Source organism: Cebus imitator, unplaced genomic scaffold (genome assembly GCF_001604975.1).
Source record: "Cebus imitator isolate Cc_AM_T3 unplaced genomic scaffold, Cebus_imitator-1.0 Scaffold38, whole genome shotgun sequence".
In the NCBI taxonomy this organism is placed as follows: domain Eukaryota; kingdom Metazoa; phylum Chordata; class Mammalia; order Primates; family Cebidae; genus Cebus; species Cebus imitator.
Window position 1 is genome coordinate 663,236 of NW_016107353.1, and position 17,681 is coordinate 680,916.

The 17,681-nt window shown below is 40.6% G+C and overlaps 1 protein-coding gene across 2 annotated transcripts; it reads left to right on the top strand.

Annotated features, from left to right (window-relative positions):
- The first annotated feature begins 76 nt into the window (after positions 1-76).
- Positions 77-17,681, top strand: TMEM183A (transmembrane protein 183A). 2 transcript variants are annotated; one of them, XM_017525337.1, is made up of 8 exons: positions 77-304; positions 502-591; positions 1,385-1,552; positions 6,725-6,884; positions 8,091-8,271; positions 10,758-10,838; positions 13,613-13,768; positions 15,630-17,681. In XM_017525337.1, exons 1-8 carry the CDS (start codon positions 187-189, stop codon positions 15,813-15,815), a joined length of 1,140 nt encoding a protein of 379 aa, XP_017380826.1. In that variant the 5' UTR covers positions 77-186; the 3' UTR covers positions 15,816-17,681. The 2 variants fall into 2 exon arrangements, with proteins under 2 accessions (XP_017380826.1, XP_017380827.1); XM_017525338.1 differs by having other exon boundaries at positions 6,728-6,884.

Genomic DNA, 17,681 nt, shown 5'->3' on the forward strand with positions numbered 1-17,681 from the left:
GTGCCTGATGATGACGTATCCTTGCACCTGGCGGTGATTGGTTCGCGTAGAGGGGCGTCGGCCGCCAACGCGACTCGAAACCCGGACCTATGTTCTCGCGATAGTTAGCGGCCTCCGGTGTGGGATGGCCGCGGAGCCGGGCGGAGCTGGCCTGCGGCTCCCGGGGCCGGCTCTCCGGCCGGAGACATGGCCCGGGGGCCCGGCCCGCTAGGCAGGCCTCGCCCCGATACGGTCGCCACGGTCGCCATGCCCAAGAGAGGAAAGCGTCTCAAGTTCCGGGCCCACGACGCCTGCTCCGGCCGAGGTGGGCGAGGGGGGTAGGGGCGCTGAAACACTTTGGGGTTGGCAGCTGGGAGGGGGCTGGACCGTGCTGAGGCGAGGGCTCGCCTGCCCGCGGCGGGAGGGCGGCTTGGTCTGGGGGCCTGCTGCGAGGAGGAGGTCTTTGCGGGGAAACGCTGACGAGAGAAGGCCTCTTCCTTGAGGGTTGGTGCTGTGTTGCAGTGACCGTGGCGGATTACGCCAACTCGGATCCGGCGGTCGTGAGGTCTGGACGAGTCAAGAAAGCCGTAGCCAACGCTGTTCAGCAGGAAGGTGAGCTTTCCGCTAGCCTTTTAAGACTCATGTCGCGAAGACGGAACTAGGCATTTTATTTTTTCTCTGTTTTTCTTGCAGTCCTTTAGTCGTCTTCCTGTAATCGTGTTTACTCTTCCCAATGTTAAATTATGTATTGGGGGTGGGGAAGAATTAGTCAAGAGTAGCAGTTTCTGTAGTAGAAATATTTTCTTACTTTGCATTTAAAAACATGTTTGCATACTCTTTAGTTTCCACTGCATTCTACTTGGATATTAATTCCTTTGCTGTAGTTCATATATGTTTTACTCTGCAATTTGCTTCCTTGTTTAATAACCTTGGAGTGTTCTTTTCCTTTTCCGGTGTTTCCCTTGCTTTCAGTCTGTTTACTCATGAGTCTAGGATTTGTATTTTATGACACCTCTACCTCCAGCTCAGGACCAGGGTTAAATTGGATTCAATTGGTCTCAGACATTTCTCTGTAGAACTTATGGGAATACAAATAATACAAATAATCTTTTATCCTGCAGGGTTTATAGTGGAAAAATTGTGCACTCCTTTTTGCTTCAGGGCTGAAAAAAGGAGTCAGTTTCTGCAGCTTTGGAGTCAGTTTGCCCATTGCTTTCCATTTTTTTTGTATTTAAAATATAAAAATTTTTCTTTTTTTTTTTTTTTGTTGTTGTTGACAGATTCTCACCTTTCTCTCTCACGATGTTTCCCCCCCTTTCCTGAATGGATGCTGATACCTTGGCTAAGTTTTTGTATTTCTGGGCAGAACTGTGTGTCATCCCATTCTCCTCTTATTTTCTTCTAGTAAAATCTCTTTGTGGCTTGGAAGCCTCTCAGGTTCCTGCAGAGGAAGCTCTTTCAGGGGCTGGTGAGCCCTGTGACATCATCGACAGCAGTGATGAGATGGATGCCCAGGAGGAAAGCATCCATGAAAGAACTGTCTCCAGAAAAAAGAAAAGCAAGAGGCACAAAGGTATGGAGCTTGCTCTCTTTTGGTTTATTAGACCTGCCTGTGGTGACAAATTGAAGCTGTTACTTTCCCAGTAGCACAGGGGGAGATAAAAGAGGTGATACCAGGGGAGTTTGAAGAAAACTTGGCTCTCCACAAGCACGCTGGTAGTGGGACAGGATTTAATACACCTGGGCTTTTTGCTTTTGTCTGAATTCGAGAGGGAAAGAGATGAGGATGTGTTAGTAGAGTTCTGGAGCTGTGCACTGGACTACAGTAGCCCTTCATTGAGAACATGTTATTGGGTAAAAACCCGTATGGCAATGTGAAAACAAAAGGCCTTTGCATTTCTGGATTTCTGAATGTGTAAGGAAGCAGAGATGTAACCAAAAAATGTTTTCCCAAATATGTGGATTTTTTGTTACAAGGTTTGTTACTTACAGAGTTAGACATTTTCATGGGCTTTTAAGTGCCCTATAATTATTAATGTCTGCTTCGTGTCTAGTAAGTACTGTGGGAAATAGAAAAGTAGGTGATTTTTTTTACATCCTAATAGGAATGAAACTTACACAAATGAAACAAAGAATAATAAACTGATGGTATATAATGTGCCAAACCATCATTCAGATTCTGGGGTTTCTTTCAGACTTAATAAGTCAGAATCTTGAATCTCTTGGAGTAGAACTCAGAATTTTTTTTTTTTTTTTTTTAATTGAGACAGGCTAGAGCATAGTGGCAAGATCATGGCAGACTGCAGCCTTGACTTCCTGGGCTTAAGTGATTCTCCCATCTTAGCCTTTTGAGTAGTTGGGACTACAGGTGCTGTGCCATCGTGCCCACTAATTTTTTCTATTTTTTTGTCGAGACCTGGGTTCTCACTATGTTGCCAGGCTGGGTTTGAGCTCCTGGGCTCAAGCAATCTACCCGCTTTGGCTCCCAAAATGCTGGGATTATAGGCATAAGCCACCATGCTTAGGCCAGAATTTTTAAAGCTAAAGTGGTTCAGATGATCAGCTACATTTAGGTGAAGGCTGATAAATAATAAATATATGTATATTTGGTCTCAGATTACCAGAACTTTCACCTGAGAATCAGATCATAAATATTTATATTCATCAAAGTATATTCAAATAATAATGAAATTAATGGTATGATTGCTTTAGAATTATTCCAGTTATTGTTAGTCATAGCCCTTTTTTTCAGGATACAAAAGTTAATAGAGGTTGAGCATTCCAAATCTGAAAAGCTCCAAAATCTGAAATTTGGGGAGCACTGACATGATGCTGAAGGGAATGCTTATTGTAGCCCTTTGGATTTCTGATTTTTGATTAGGGCTGCTCAACCAATAAGTACAGTGAAGAAATTCCAAAATGCGGAAAAAGCCAAAAAGCCAAAATCTGAAACGCTTTTGGTTTCAGAAATGCTGAGAGCATTTCTCATAAAGGGTACTCAGCCGGTATTGACATTCTTCCTACTTGCTTGTTCTTAATTTTTCACTTAAAATCCTCACTTATCACCATTCTATTAGGGATTTATCTTGTTGTTGTTTTTTTGGACACGTTCCACAGAATGGCTTAGACTCAAAAAAAAAAATGATAAAATTTATTCCTTTAAAGTGTACAATTCAGTGGTTTTAGCATATTCACAGAGTTGTGCAACCATCAACATGGTCTAAGTTTAGAACATTTTCATTACTCTAAAAAGAAACCCCATACTTATTAGCATCCCTTCTCATTCCAAACCCTCCTCCAGCCCTTGGAAACCAACTAATCTGTGTGTGTCTACAGACTTACCTATTCTGACATTTCATGTAAATGGAATCATACAATATGTGGTCTTTTGCATCTAGCTTCTTTGGCTTAGCATAACGTTTTCAAGGTTCATCCATACTATGTATGTATCAGTATCTCATTCTTTTTTATTACTTCTTATTTGGCCGCTATGAATAATGCTGCTATGAACATTCATGGACAAGTTTTTATGTGGACACAGGTCTTTTCATTTTTGGTTAGATAGGATTGAAATTGCTGGATTATATGGAAACTCTATGTTTAATTTTTGAGGAATTGCCAAACTGTTTTTCAAAGTGGGTGAACCATTTTATATTCCCACCAGCAGTGTATAAGAGTTCTAGTTTCTCTATACCAACACTTGTTATTGTCTGACTTTTAAAATTATAATGGGTGTGGATTTGTATCTATCTCATTGTGGTTTTGATTTGCATTTCCCTAATGGCTAATGATTTTTGCCCATTTTTAGATTGGGTTATCTTTTTATTATTTGAATTGTAAGACTTCTTTATTCAGGTTACCAGTCACTTACCAGATATATGGTTTGTCGCTTATAGGCTCTTAACCATAATTCATATTTTACTTCCATATTCCACTTTACTTCTCTTAGGTTTCTCCATTCCAGTCAGACTGATCTTTTTTTTTTTTCTTTAAATTTCTTTTTATTTTATTGTTTTAGCAGATACAGTGTATTTTTCTTCTTTTTTTTAAAAGCTTCGTTTTAATGAAAAATGTAGAAGAAGAGAGAATAGTATAACTCCTTATAACTATTACCCAGCTTCAACAGTAATCAACTCATGGCCATTCAAAAGTTTTTTTTCTCTTTCTTTTTTTAATTACCATTTTGTTTTTATACACTACCAACTCACGGCCATTTTTACTTCAGCCATTACTCCACCACCCTATCACTCTCACACACATGGTTATTTTGAAACAATTTCCATACCATCATCATCTCTATAAATATTTTAGTAGTTACCTCTTTTAAAATTTCATTATCACATCTAAAAGACTTAACAGTAACTTCTCAATGTCATTACCATCTTGTTAGACTTTTCTGTTTACTGTTCTCACATGTTTTGCTTTCTAAGTCCCTTGGTTTCATGTTAGCGCTTTATTTACTTGACATGCTTTTCCTCTTAACCTATGCCTATCAAAATTCTTCATGTACTTCATGACATCTCCATGAAGCCTTCCTTCATTGATTCTATTTCCTTCATGGAAAGCTCTTAATTATGTATAAAACACAATTCTTCATTATTTACTAAATTTTGTCCCTGAAGGCAGAAAATTTTTAATAGCATTCTGCTTTGTAAAAGTCCTTATGGGTCTCAGTAGAGGAAATGTTTGTTCGTTTGTTTTTTGTTTTTTTTTTCCAGACAGGGACTGGCTCTGTTGCCTAGGTTGGAGTGCAGTGGTGTAGTCATGGTTCACTGCAGCCTCGAAATCCGGGTTCAATAAATCGTTGCATCTCAACCTCCTGAGTAGCTGAGACTACAGGCATGCACCATCATGGCCAGCTAATTTTAAAATTTTTTGTAGAGACTATGTTGCCCAAGCTGATCTTAAATTTCTGGGCTCAAGCCATCCCCCCACCTTGGCTTCCCAAAGTGTTGGGATTACAAGCATGAGCCATTTTACTCAGCCACAACTGATGAAATTTTAATAGTTGTTAGCCTTCTCTTTCAAAGAAAGAAGAGGTTATGTGGGAGAAAGTGGGGCCTAGACATGGTAGACTGAGTCTTGCATGATTACTGGAGATTATAAGAGGGATAGGAATCAGAAAAGATGATGATGTTTTAGACATATTGGGTCTCTGTTGTGAAGAGCCTAACCAAATAACCTGATCTAATCATAGAGCTGTGGGAAGCAGTTAGCTAGAAAAGGAGGGGCAACTTTGGGGAGGTTGTGTAGGGACTTTTTCCTCAGGAAGGAAGAAAGCTGGTTTTAGAATAGTTCTATGACTAGTTTGAAATAAGGGTTAGGGTTAGGATTAGCCCAGATTCAGGTATCTTTACAGAGCATGTGTGTTACCTGAACCTGAGAAGTATAGTGGACATCAAGGTTAAGAGAATTAACACTGAGTTCTGAAGAAGGAAGAGGAAGGGATACATTGTTAAGAAGTGACTCATTGTCTCTGTATCATAGGTCAGACTGGCAATGAAACAAGGAGAAACTAGAAGGAAAAAAAGTGTGCAGGTAGTTGTGAGTAATGAGAATGTACTGTAACTTATCTGGTTTTTTAAATTTAGTTTGTACTTTAAGGATTCCTTACAACATCTTAAAGTCAGTTTTGTTTTTTTACCTGACTGAAAATGTTTAGTGCATGGAGACTTAAAGAGAAACCTAGAGCAGGGCTTAATAGCATAGAGCTGAAATTTGTCTGGGCATCGTGGCTCATGCCTGTAATCCCAGCACTTTGGGAGGCTGAGACAGGTGGATCACGAGGTCAAGAGATTGAAACCATCCTGGCTAACATGGTGAAACCCCTGTCTCCACTAAAAATACAAAAATTAGTTGGGCATGGTGGTGTATACTTGTAGTCCCAGCTACTTGGGAGGCTGAGGCAGGAAAGCACTTGAGCCTGGGAGGTGGAGGTTGCATTAAGCCAAGATGGTGCCACTATGCTTCAGCCTGGCGAGAGTGAGATGCCATCTCAAAAAAAAAAAAAAGCTGAAATTTGGAGTCAGAAAATCTTGGTTCTGTTTCCCTTGACTGAGTGGCAAGGTTTTGTTTTCTTATTCCATTGAAGAATTATTAGAGTTGAATGATACAAGGTGCGCGAAGGCACTTTTGAAACTTCCAAATGATGGCCAGGCGCAGTGGCTCACACCAGTAATCCTAACACTTTGGGAGGCCAAGGCAGGTGGATCACTTGAGGCCAGGAGTTCAAGACCAGCCTGGCCAACGTTGTGAAACCCCATCTCTACGAAAAATACAAAAATTGCTCAAAGCAACACAGCACCAGTAAAAAATAGGAAAAAAAAATACAAAAATTAGCTGGGTGCAGTGGAATGTGCCTGTAGTCCTAGCTACTAGGGTGGCTGAGGGATGAGACTTGCGTGAACTCAGGAGGCAGAGGTCGTACTGAGCCAAGATTGTACCACTGCATTCCAGCCTGGGCAACAGAGGAGACTTTGTCTCAAAAAAAAAAAAAAATAAAACTTCAAAATGCTATGTCAGTAGTTGTTAAATAAAGGCCTTAAGAATAAAACCTATTTTCTTGGGCAACAGGAGTTAAAAGTTTCCAGTAGCTAGGATGAACAGGAAATGATAGGTTTGCGGGATTTCTGTGGACATATTTAAAACCATTTCTTAACTGTGCAATCCTTGGGAGAAATGAAATGATCGAGTATCTTTAGATATGTGTGTAGAAGATCAAAGATTATTCCTTTTTCTGTTTCAGAAGAACTGGATGGGACTGGAGGAGAAGAGTATCCGATGGATATTTGGCTATTGCTGGCCTCGTATATCCGTCCTGAGGACATTGTGAATTTTTCCCTGATTTGTAAGAATGCCTGGACTGTGACTTGCACTGCTGCGTTTTGGACCAGGTTGTACCGAAGGTGCGACCACAGAGAGCTCACTGTCTTAATCTATGTAGCTGATTTCATTGCTGTTTGTGATTTGGAGCTACTCACTGGATGGTGACCTCTTTTCACTTTCTGTACTCCATGTCTGGGCATGACCCAGCTTTGGACTTCTTGAGCCCCTGTCTAATTTAAATTTGATATTATTAATTATCCAGGTAATTGTTTTCCATGTGATTGCCTCCTTCCCCACTCCAGTATCCACTTTCAGCAAAACGTCTCGCTTCAAGTCCCAGAGAGAACTGTCTGAATTTTTGTTAGAGGCTTATTTTAGCTAGAATGTTCAAAGCTACAGATGCCTATCCGCTCATCTTTTTAGCTGGACTGGTGTTGCTTAGAGTTGCTAGTCATTAAGAATTACACAGTTTTTGTACTTATGTCTCCTATGTATAGTTGTAGTGGTGAGGAGTAAGTAAATTATGTGATTAGTAAAAGGGCTAGTCTTTGATGCTAGGTGTGGAAGTGTAGGGATTATTGTAAACTGTCAGGCTGTGGTGAGAAGGACTGTTGAAGTAGAAAGAAGTAGAGAACTCATTGTGAGATCTAACAGGAGAGCCTGACAGTTCTGCTTCAGTATAGGTTTCTCCTGTACAGGTTATTTTTGAGCAATTCAAAATTTGCTCTTTTGTTCAGTGTAAAAGGGAGGACTTGAGCTTTAAAAATGGATGGAGGTGGCTGGACTTGGTGGCTCTTGCCTGTAATCCCAGCACTTTGGGAGGCTGAAGTGGGGGGAGTAGATCACCTGAGGTTGGGAGTTCGAGACCAGCCTGACCAACATGGAGAAACCCTGTCTCTACTAAAAATACAACATTAGCTGGGCGTGGTGGCGCATGCCTGTAATCCCAGCTACTTGGGAGGCTGAAGCAGGAGAATCGCTTGAACCCTTAAGGCAGAGGCTATGGTGAACCAAGATCGCACCATTTTACTCCAGCCTGGGCAACGAGAGTGAAATTCCATTTCAAAAAAAAAAAAAAAAAAAAAGATGGAGAACTGCAGGATTACAAGGCAAAGACATACAAGTTGCCGAAATTGCCAAGAGGTCAAGTAGCACTGGGGACAAGCTACCTGCTGGCCAGTGGAATAGTGTAGTAAAGTTCATACAGAGACCAGGAGTCTTAGGAGACTGACCTAGAGCAGGAGAGACAGGTCACATATTGGTAGGAGTAATGTGTCATGTTTCAGGCACTACACGCTGGATGCTTCCCTGCCTTTGCGCCTGCGACCAGAGTCAATGGAGAAGCTGCGCTGTCTCCGGGCTTGTGTGATCCGATCTCTGTACCATATGTATGAGCCATTTGCTGCTCGAATCTCCAAGAATCCAGCCATTCCAGAAAGCACCCCCAGCACATTGAAGAATTCCAAAGTGAGTGAGAATTTGTGTTGGGGTTTGACTAATGGACTCTTGTATCATAGTCTTGTTATCATGGCATGTTTCCAGCTCCTTGATGGGGAGGGCTGCAGGTCCCAGGCTGCTACGAGACTAATGTCAACTTTTCAAGGCTTAGAGATTTTACTTCTCCAAGACGTTTCTGCTGTGCTGGGCTGCCTTATCTTATACTTGCCTTAAAGCTTCCTTGTGCTTTTAGCGTATTCCTTATTCTTTTTATTTTAATTTAGCTTTATACATTGGATCACTTTAGATATAATGGTTTCGATGGTTGGGCTAGGCAGAACACAACTCAAATGGTAGATGTATGCTTTAATTTTTAAGAGGTGCTTTAGATCACGGTACAGAGATAGAACATGAGCAGTTCACTGTTTTTCTCTTTCTAATGCAACCTTTACATCAGGGTTTACCCTTTATTGTTGATCTCCTTGAAAGATTCTGGTGTAGACTTGACTTCTGTAGCATTTGGAAGTGCCCCGTGCCAGGATATTGCAAGGCTCTGGTAGGTCATCTCACAGACTATTAGGTACCCTGATTCATAAACCTTAGTTCTCTCAAGTTCTTTCTGTGTTCTAGGCTCTTTTTATCTCGGGATTTCCTTGATGTTTTATATTCATACATTTATATTCAAGTTTTGTCATTCTTCCGATTTGTAAATAGGTCTACTAGCCTTTGGTCAATTCTTTTTCTCCTCCCTGATGAAATTGCTAAATCACCTTTGTCAAATGAGGTTACTCTGTTCCTACCCCAAATCTGATGTTCCATAGCATTTCCCATTCTCTTGTTGTTTGTTTTTATGGTACTGGACCTTATATAATGATTCTTCTTCCCTAGTTTAGCTCTAGGGTGATCATATTTTACCTGATACATATTAATTAAAAGGGTACTATTGATTTCAGGATTATCAAGGTTCCTCCCCAGCTTTGTAAATTGAGGTAGTCAGAGCCATTGGCCAAACTCAATTAAATAATCATGCTAACTAGTGGATTTAGAGAAGGAGTAGATTGCTGGGAGACTAGGATTTCACCTAGCAGCTGCTTCTCCTTGTAATATGAGTGGACAGTGTATCTTCTCACACTTACAAGTGTCCCTTCCCCCTGAAACATTTGATACTATCAGATTAAGTGTGGTGAGTGTGGGGATCATCCCAAAGTTAGCCATGCCAGGAGTGAATCAATTGCTGGGAGCAGAGCAGCATTGGGCAAACTCCTCATGCTTGACACATCTTAGCGGCTCCAGTGCACAATGCAAGTGCTACTGCCTAAATTCTAAAATGCCCTTATCTTCATATTCTTATCACTGTCTATTACTTTTTTTAAAGTGGACTGTAAAAAGCCAAAGTAGAATGAAAACAAAGGTATTTTTATTTTTTTATTTTTCTAAGATGGGGTTTCACCGTGATGCCCAGGCTGGTCTTGAACTCCTGACCTCAGGTGATCCACCCACCTCAGCCTCCCAAAGTGTTAGGATTACAGGCGTGAGCCACCGTGCCCGGCTGAAAATGAAGGTCTTAATCTAGATAGTAAGCCCAGGCCATCTGGCTGCTGCTTTTATGCCTTGTTAGAGATGTTCTGAAGAGGGTGTGGGGCCTGCAGTGACAGGTGTCCCATGCATGGCCTTGCCACTTGTATATCCATGATTGTGTGGCATTCAGGGAGTTGCCAGCATGCCTAAAGGAAGTTGTCCCATGTTCCTGGACTCCAGCTTTTCGCATTTGATTCCCCCTCTCTCTCTTTTCAGTAGCATAGCTTGTGTGGGACACTGGAGCCGTTGTGATGGCAGCAGAAGTGTTTTCCCCTTAAAGCCAAGCCCATTAATTTTGATGGAACAGCAGGACGTACAGGGCATGTCTGAAGGGCAGGACAGCTGGCACGGCGGACGACCCACCCCTTATCCCCTGGGAGGTACTTCACTTCTTGTGCTTAACCCTAGCTGTAGCCTGACTTTCACTGAGGGGCTTATTTCTAGACAGAATTCAGCCTAGCTCTGTAGTTTCCTGACTGGCTGTCTGCTCCCAGAAGGTCCTGAGCAGTTTGCTTCTATTACAGGGCCAGCCCTCTCTGCCTACCTTATGGCCTTGTATCATCTTGCCTGGTGGCTACTGGCTTCCCTTATATTTTAATGTAGAGGATTAGCCTGCTGAATCAGAGGATGCCCCGGTCTCTAGATAACATGTTTCTGTCTTTGAAGATGAGAACAGTAGGGGTTGATGTCAGTAGCCTCTGAGGTTGACTCATATTGGTCCCTCTTCTCCTTATTGAATAGCCTTGGGATTGTCTATTTTTATGTTGCACCAGTGTCAACATTGGGGGTCTATTTGTGCCAAAGTAAAATCTCAGTATTGGGACTGTGGCTGGCTTTAGAGCTGTCAAACAGAAAGGTTTTTGCTGATTATTTTTGTTATAGTGTATTTTGATTTTTTTTTCTTTTTCTTGATTTATTTTATTTTTACTTTCTTACAGTGCTTGCTTTTCTGGTGCAGAAAGATTGTTGGGAACAGACAGGAACCAATGTGGGAATTCAACTTCAAGTTCAAAAAACAGGTATGTGGTCTTCTCTTTGTTTTCCAAATAATACCTTGTTCTAAGAGATTTCCCTGGGTATCTTTCCAAGTCTGTTTGTGCACAATAACAGTACCACAGACTCTCGGTAACTTAAAAAGAACAGAAATGTATTTCCTCATGGTTCTGGAGGCTGGGAAGTCCAAGATCAGGGTGCCTGCAGGTTTGGTGTTTGGTGAGGGCCTGTCCTCTCTGCTTCCAAGATGATGTTTGATTGCATGCTTCAGAGGGGCAGAACACTTTGTCCTTACATGGTGGAAGCCCCAAAAGGGGCTGAACCTACTGTGAAGACCCTTTTATAAAGGCCTTAATTCCATTCATGAGAGAGGGCTCTCCCAGTAGGTCACCTCCTAAAGGCCCTACCTCTTAATACTATTGTGTCAGAGATTGTCAGCATGAATTTTGGAGGAGACACAAACATTCAAGTCATAACACTAGGCATGAAATTGCCTTACTAAAAGCAAACAAGGTACAGCCTAAATATCCAAAATCTGAAATGCTTCATAATCTGAAACTTTCTTGAGTGCCAGCATGATGCTCAAAGGAAATGCCTATTGGAGCATTTTGGATTTTGGATTTGTGGATTTCAGATGCTCAACTGGTATAATGCAAATATTCCAAAATCTGAAAAAATCAGGAACACTTCTGGCCCCAAGCATTTCGGATGAGGGATACTCAACCCAAAATGCCATGAAAACAAAAGGTAGGAGGAACTATTCTGTATTGAAAGACAAGGATAACAACCTACTGTAAAGAGTAAATCTTGAGTGGATCCTTGATAAGGGAACAAAGCTATAAAAGACATCTTGGGGGCAATTTTGGAAATCAGAATGTGCAATGGATAATATGAAATTATTTTCTTATGGGTTAATTTTCTTATGGGTGATGATAATGTGGTTGTAAGTGTATTCATGATGAATTACTCAAGGGTGAAGTATAAATGTTACTTTCAAATGGCTTTGTACTTCCTTTCCCCCAAAGTGTGTGTGATTTTTATATATGTATGTGTATACATATATAAAATATGTGTGTACATGTATTTTACAAAATATAGACACATATATACACATGTAATTTTATAAGATCTTCTCAGCTTCATATATTTAAACTGTGCTAAAGAAAGCCTCACTAATGGATGAATAAATCAAGATACTTGTACAAAGACTACCATCAGAGCTCATTTAAAAAAAATTGGAGGTTGGAGCTGTAAGAGACAGCTTAAAGGGATTTTGATGAGATACTGTTGAGGAAGTCAAGCAAGGTGCATGAAACAGTCTGATGCCTTTTTTTGTCAAAACACAAAATCTCTAACTATGTGTGTGTAGGTCTGTATGAGTATGGAATACATGGAGTGTATAACCAGGTCATTAGTGTGGCTTAACCTGGGGGGAGGGAGAGGTGTCTACAATAAAAACTTCATGTATGATATAATCTCAGTTATACAAAATTATTTGAGAGAGAGTATATACATATTAACAGACATATTAAGAGAGCATATTAAGAGAACAGTTCCCAAAAGATTAATTGCAGTTACAGCATAGTAGAAGTCTTAAGTTACCTTTACTTTGTCAATATATTTATGTATTATTTAAACTTATTTACCATTAAAAAAAGTTACTTTCCTTGTGTAAGGGGAACCTCATATATTTCTGAATGGAAGCCTTAGATACAGAAAAGGCAAATGACATGAACTCTCCAGTTGCCAAGCCAATGAAAATTTTTTAAAACCTGGAAGAAATATGCCAGAGGCACATACATTGTTTACTAATCTAATTACTGGCCAAGCCTTGAACAGTGACTGTGTCACTCAACGGACACCTGTATTATTAGGTGGAATTATGGTCACCCTATATTCTTATGTGGAATTATGAGCAAATATGGCAATAGGTTTATGGATTTTTCTCTCTGTCACTGTATATATATAGATAAAACCCATAAACCCATTACTAAGTAGAGGAGACAGGTGAAAACACATAGGGTAGGGGAGGGATTGATAGGTGTTTTCACCTGTTTCATGTACTTAGTATTTCACTGATGAGACACATTATAAATAGTGTTATTTATTCCTCATGTGATGGTAGGCGGGTTACAGATAAGTTTGTAATTAAAGTAAACTTTATTTTCCTATTATTTCAAAAACATGGTTCGGGGAAGAAATTTAGTTCTGATATTTTGCATTTACTAAGATCTGCACAGTCTGTGGTATCCATTAGATGCTGGTAGAAAGTCCACCATACACCTTCCTGAGAAGGGATTGAGAGCCAGTCTTCGCAGTGTTGAAATGTGACTAGAAGCAGAGACCAGGATTACTGCAGGAAAGTGAATGGTGAGATCTTTAGTTCCGAGACTTGTGATTCCTTTGTTTTATGGTGTCTGGAATTAGGTAGTCTAATCTGCTTCCGTCCGTTTTGTGCAGCAGATGTTCTTTGGAGTCTGACAAGTTACAAGGAATTTGCAATCTTGCAAACATTATAGAACCTCTGGTAGAGGCTGTAAGTTTCCATTTCTTGTCAAATGGCCAGGAATACCATCTAAACGAAGCATAAACCCATCGGCACATTTGCTCATCCAAATGTATTTCCCCTTCTTTCAAAGAGCAGATTTTCTTTGACCTCTATATAGAAACATAAAGAGAGAGGAGATGACAGTAAAATGTATCTTCTAGCTTTTATTAAGCCATGGGATTTTCTTTGGTGGACTCTTAGAGCCATGTACATTTCTTCTAAGCTATTGGATTAATTCTCAGTTCTCTTCAGTCCCCTAGGTTAAAGAGCAAGTGTACAGGAGGATTGCAGCCTCCCGTTCAGTATGAAGATGTTCATACCAACCCAGACCAGGACTGCTGCCTACTGCAGGTCACCACCCTCAATTTCATCTTTATTCCGATTGTCATGGGAATGATATTTACTCTGGTAAGTGGGGACTCAGGATGTCATTCTCAGCTACTTTTTTTTTTTTTTTTGGTCATTCTGAAAGGAGATGAACTACAGCTTTTTTTTTTTCTTTGTTTTTTTTGAGAGACACGGTCTCTGTCACTCAGGCTGAAGTGCAGTTAGGGAATCATAGCTCACTGCAACCTCAAACTCTTGGTCTCAAGCCATCCTCTTACCTCAGCCTCCCAAGTAGTTAGGACTTCAGGTGCACGCCATCACCCCTGGCAAATTTTTTTTTTTTTTTGTAGCAGTGGGTGTCTCACAGTGTTGCTGAGGCTGGTCTCAAACTCCTAGCCTCAAGCAGTTCTACATCTGCCTCTCAAGTGCTGAGATGATAGGCATGAACCACTGCCTTCAGCTCTTTTATAGACTTTTGCTGTATCTGAGGTTTGAGAGGTATTTGTAAATTTATGAAGGAAGATATCTTCTTTTTTTTTAAAAAGTTTGAAATCAGTCCTGTTTATTAGGAACAGACAGATTTGTGGAGACATTAATTACATCTGAGAATATTTTACCTTTTTTCTTTCTTTGTAGGAAAGGAAATGTTTTTGCATTTTCATGTGTAGTGATCATTAATGATTGGGAAACTATAGGAATAATGATGAGATACGTACATGAGCACTGTATGTCAGGATCTTGAGGCATGCATGTGGGATTACAAATGGATATTAAAATATAGGGTGATCAGGTCAGCTCTGTCCTTTGTGTAATATTGTCACTGTTCAAGGCTTGGCCAGTCATTTAGACTAGTAAACAATGTTACGTGTCTCTGGCATATTTTTCCCAGGTTTTAAAAATGTTTCACTGACTTGGCAACTGGAGAGTTCATGTAATTTGTCTTCTCTGTATCTTAGGCTTACATTCAGAAATACATGAGGTTCCCCTTCCACAATGAAAGTAGCTTTTTTTAATAGTAAATGACTTTAAATAATACCTAAATTTACTGAAAAAGTAAAGGTGACTTAGACTTCCATTGTCCTATAACTGCAATTAATCTTTTGGGAACTGTTCTCTTAATATGTATGCTAATATGTATATACTCTCTCGCTCTTAAAAAATTCCGTGTAATTGAGATTGTGTCATNAGACAGAGTCTCATTCTGTTGCCCAGGCTGGAGTGTTGTGCTGTGCTGTGCTATCTCGCCTCACTGCAATCTCCATCTCCTGGTTTCAAGGGATTCTCTTGCCTCCACCTCCCAAGTAGTTGGGTGCCCACCACCACACCCAGCTAATTTTTAAATTTTTAGTAGAGATGGTGTTTGGCCAGGCTGGTCTTGAACTCCTGACCTCAGGTGATCCACCTGCCTTGGCCTCCCAAAGTGCTCATTAGTGAGGCCTTTAGCCTAGTTTAACCATGTGAAGCTGAGAAGGCCTTATAAAATTGTCCTTAAATTTTTATATCTTTACAAAGGTTGACTGGGTGTGGTGGCTCCCAGTGTAATCCCAGCACTTGGGAGGCCAAGGTGGGATCGTTTGAGGTCAGGAGTTTGATACTAGCCTGGCCAACATGGCGAAACCCTGTCTCTACTATAAATACAAAAATTAGCCAGTTGTGGTGCACACCTAAATTCCTAGCTACTTGAGAGGCTGAGGCACGAGAATTGTTTGATCCTGGGAGGCAGAGGTTGTGAGCTGAGATCACATCACTGCACTACAGCCTGGGCAACAGAGTGAGACCTTCTCTCTCAAAAAAAAAAAAAAAAAAAATGTTGGTGTTATAATTTAGAGATTAATCTTGTGGCCTAGCCAGTGTAAATTAGTTTGCATTATTTCATTTCAGAGTGAGCTGTTGGGAACCAAGGTTGTGTAAGTTGGATATTGAATTTGCTTTTCCATTTCAGTTTACTATCAATGTGAGCACGGACATGCGGCACCATCGAGTGAGACTGGTGTTCCAAGATTCCCCTGTCCATGGTGGTCGGAAACTGCGCAGTGAACAGGGTGTACAAGTCATCTTGGACCCAGTGCACAGCGTTCGGCTCTTTGACTGGTGGCATCCTCAGTACCCATTCTCCCTGAGAGCATAGTTACTGCTTCCCATCCCTTGGAAGCGGCCCCGAGTCTAGTCCATTAGTAATCAGATTCTGGTTTGAAAGGGGCAGCTGGATTGTATATCTGGTTAGTAATGCACATGCTCTTCAGGTTCTAGGGCTCCTGTTAGGGGAGGGAGAAATGTTGAATCAAGAGGAAAAATAACAACTATAATTTATGAGCATATTTTAATGTAAAAATTTGCATTTAAAAGGAGTGGCCCTGTTTTCTGTGTTAAAACCCCATTTGGTGCTATTGAGTTTGTTCTTTATTCTTTTATCACAGTGAAAATTGTTGATCTTGCTCTAGGGAAAAATTAAACTCTTTGAATCTCCAAACAAGGAAGTTTCAGCATTCCCTTATGATCAGAGGAACTTTAGAGGCCTGAAATTGTTGCTTCCAGTTTAGCTCCCTCTCATATTTTCTCCCTTTATCCTTCTCCAGAAATAAAGCAGGTGACAGGGTTTTCAGAATCTTATCAGATTGACTTGTGTATCTTTTTTAAAAAACAATTTGTAATATTTATTGCATACATTTTCTTTTGCCAGTTTTGGATTTTAGGTATTTTTTGCATGAGGCTGATAGTGGTGATGATGACTTTATACCCTTGGTACTATACTAGGAACTTTACTTAGTATCTCTACTTCTCACAGTCTTGCAAGGTAGGTGATATTATTCTCATTTATGGTTGAGAAAACAGAATCAGTGACTGTACCTGTAACACCAGTAAATGCAGAGCTAGGATTCTGACCCAGGTCTTTTGTTATACCGTAATTTAAAAAGATGAGTCTCATTTTTCTTGTGGTAGATGGTGGTAAAAGGGAGTAGGCAGAGTGTATGTAGATAAAAAAGTAAAAGGGTAAGTACAACCTTGATTGTGGTATACCTTATTCTAATCACCTTAAAAAGTATAGAAGATTGATGAAATGATCTTTTAAATATGTATTTCTAAGTAAAATGTAAAACAAACCAAGAATGTTATTTCAGGAAGGATAGTGACACTTGCATTGAACTGTTAGAAAGGCATTTATTATGCTAAAAAGTCATTAACAAAATGCATTGCATGTTGAAACCAGCCTCTTGAACCATAAGCACTTAGCGACTTTGCTCTGCCCTGTACTGTGCTGCTTCTGCTGTCATCCTGTGTGCCTACAGAAGCCTGGCCTTCCGTCCATGCAGAAATGCTTATGTCCTCCTGTTGTTCAGATGACTCCTGTTGTTCAGGTGTACTCTGAGAAGAGGATCACAGATGTCTTTTTGTTTTGCTAGGAAGAAAACCTTGCTGCTTTTCTCTCCTCCCACCCTCTGCTATACAGAATTAACCAGTGAGCTGGATATTACCTGGATATTGCCGGGAGGTGGGCATTAAGACAGTATTCTTTAAAAATGAAAATCTTTTGGAGGAAAATCTTGTGAGGCAAACTGCTAAATTGGGGTGTGTGTGTGTGTGTGTGTGTGTCTGTGTGTGTCTGTCTGTCTCTGTGTGTGTCTGTGTGTGTTTCCTTACCATCTTCCCTAGGAATATTCTTAGAAAGCATCTGCCTAATTTTGCTGCTAATAGCTAACCTTATCCCACATTGAGGGTGGTATTAAAACTGTTCACACAGAGAGTGAGCCTGGGTCAGCCAAAAACAGAATTTGGGCATTTAAGTGATAAGACAAAAAAACCCTAAGGACAATGAGCACTTGACAGATCTCTACAATCAAAAGTTGCCTCTTTTGAGGCAGGAGGAGAGAAGCACAGTCCCTGTCTATTGCCTGAACTAAGGATGCCATGGAGCAGGAGTGTCTTGGTGCATTGTTGTCCCCGCTTAGGAGTACCTTTAAAAAGCGGGTGAAATAAATTTGGCTTAATAATTGTA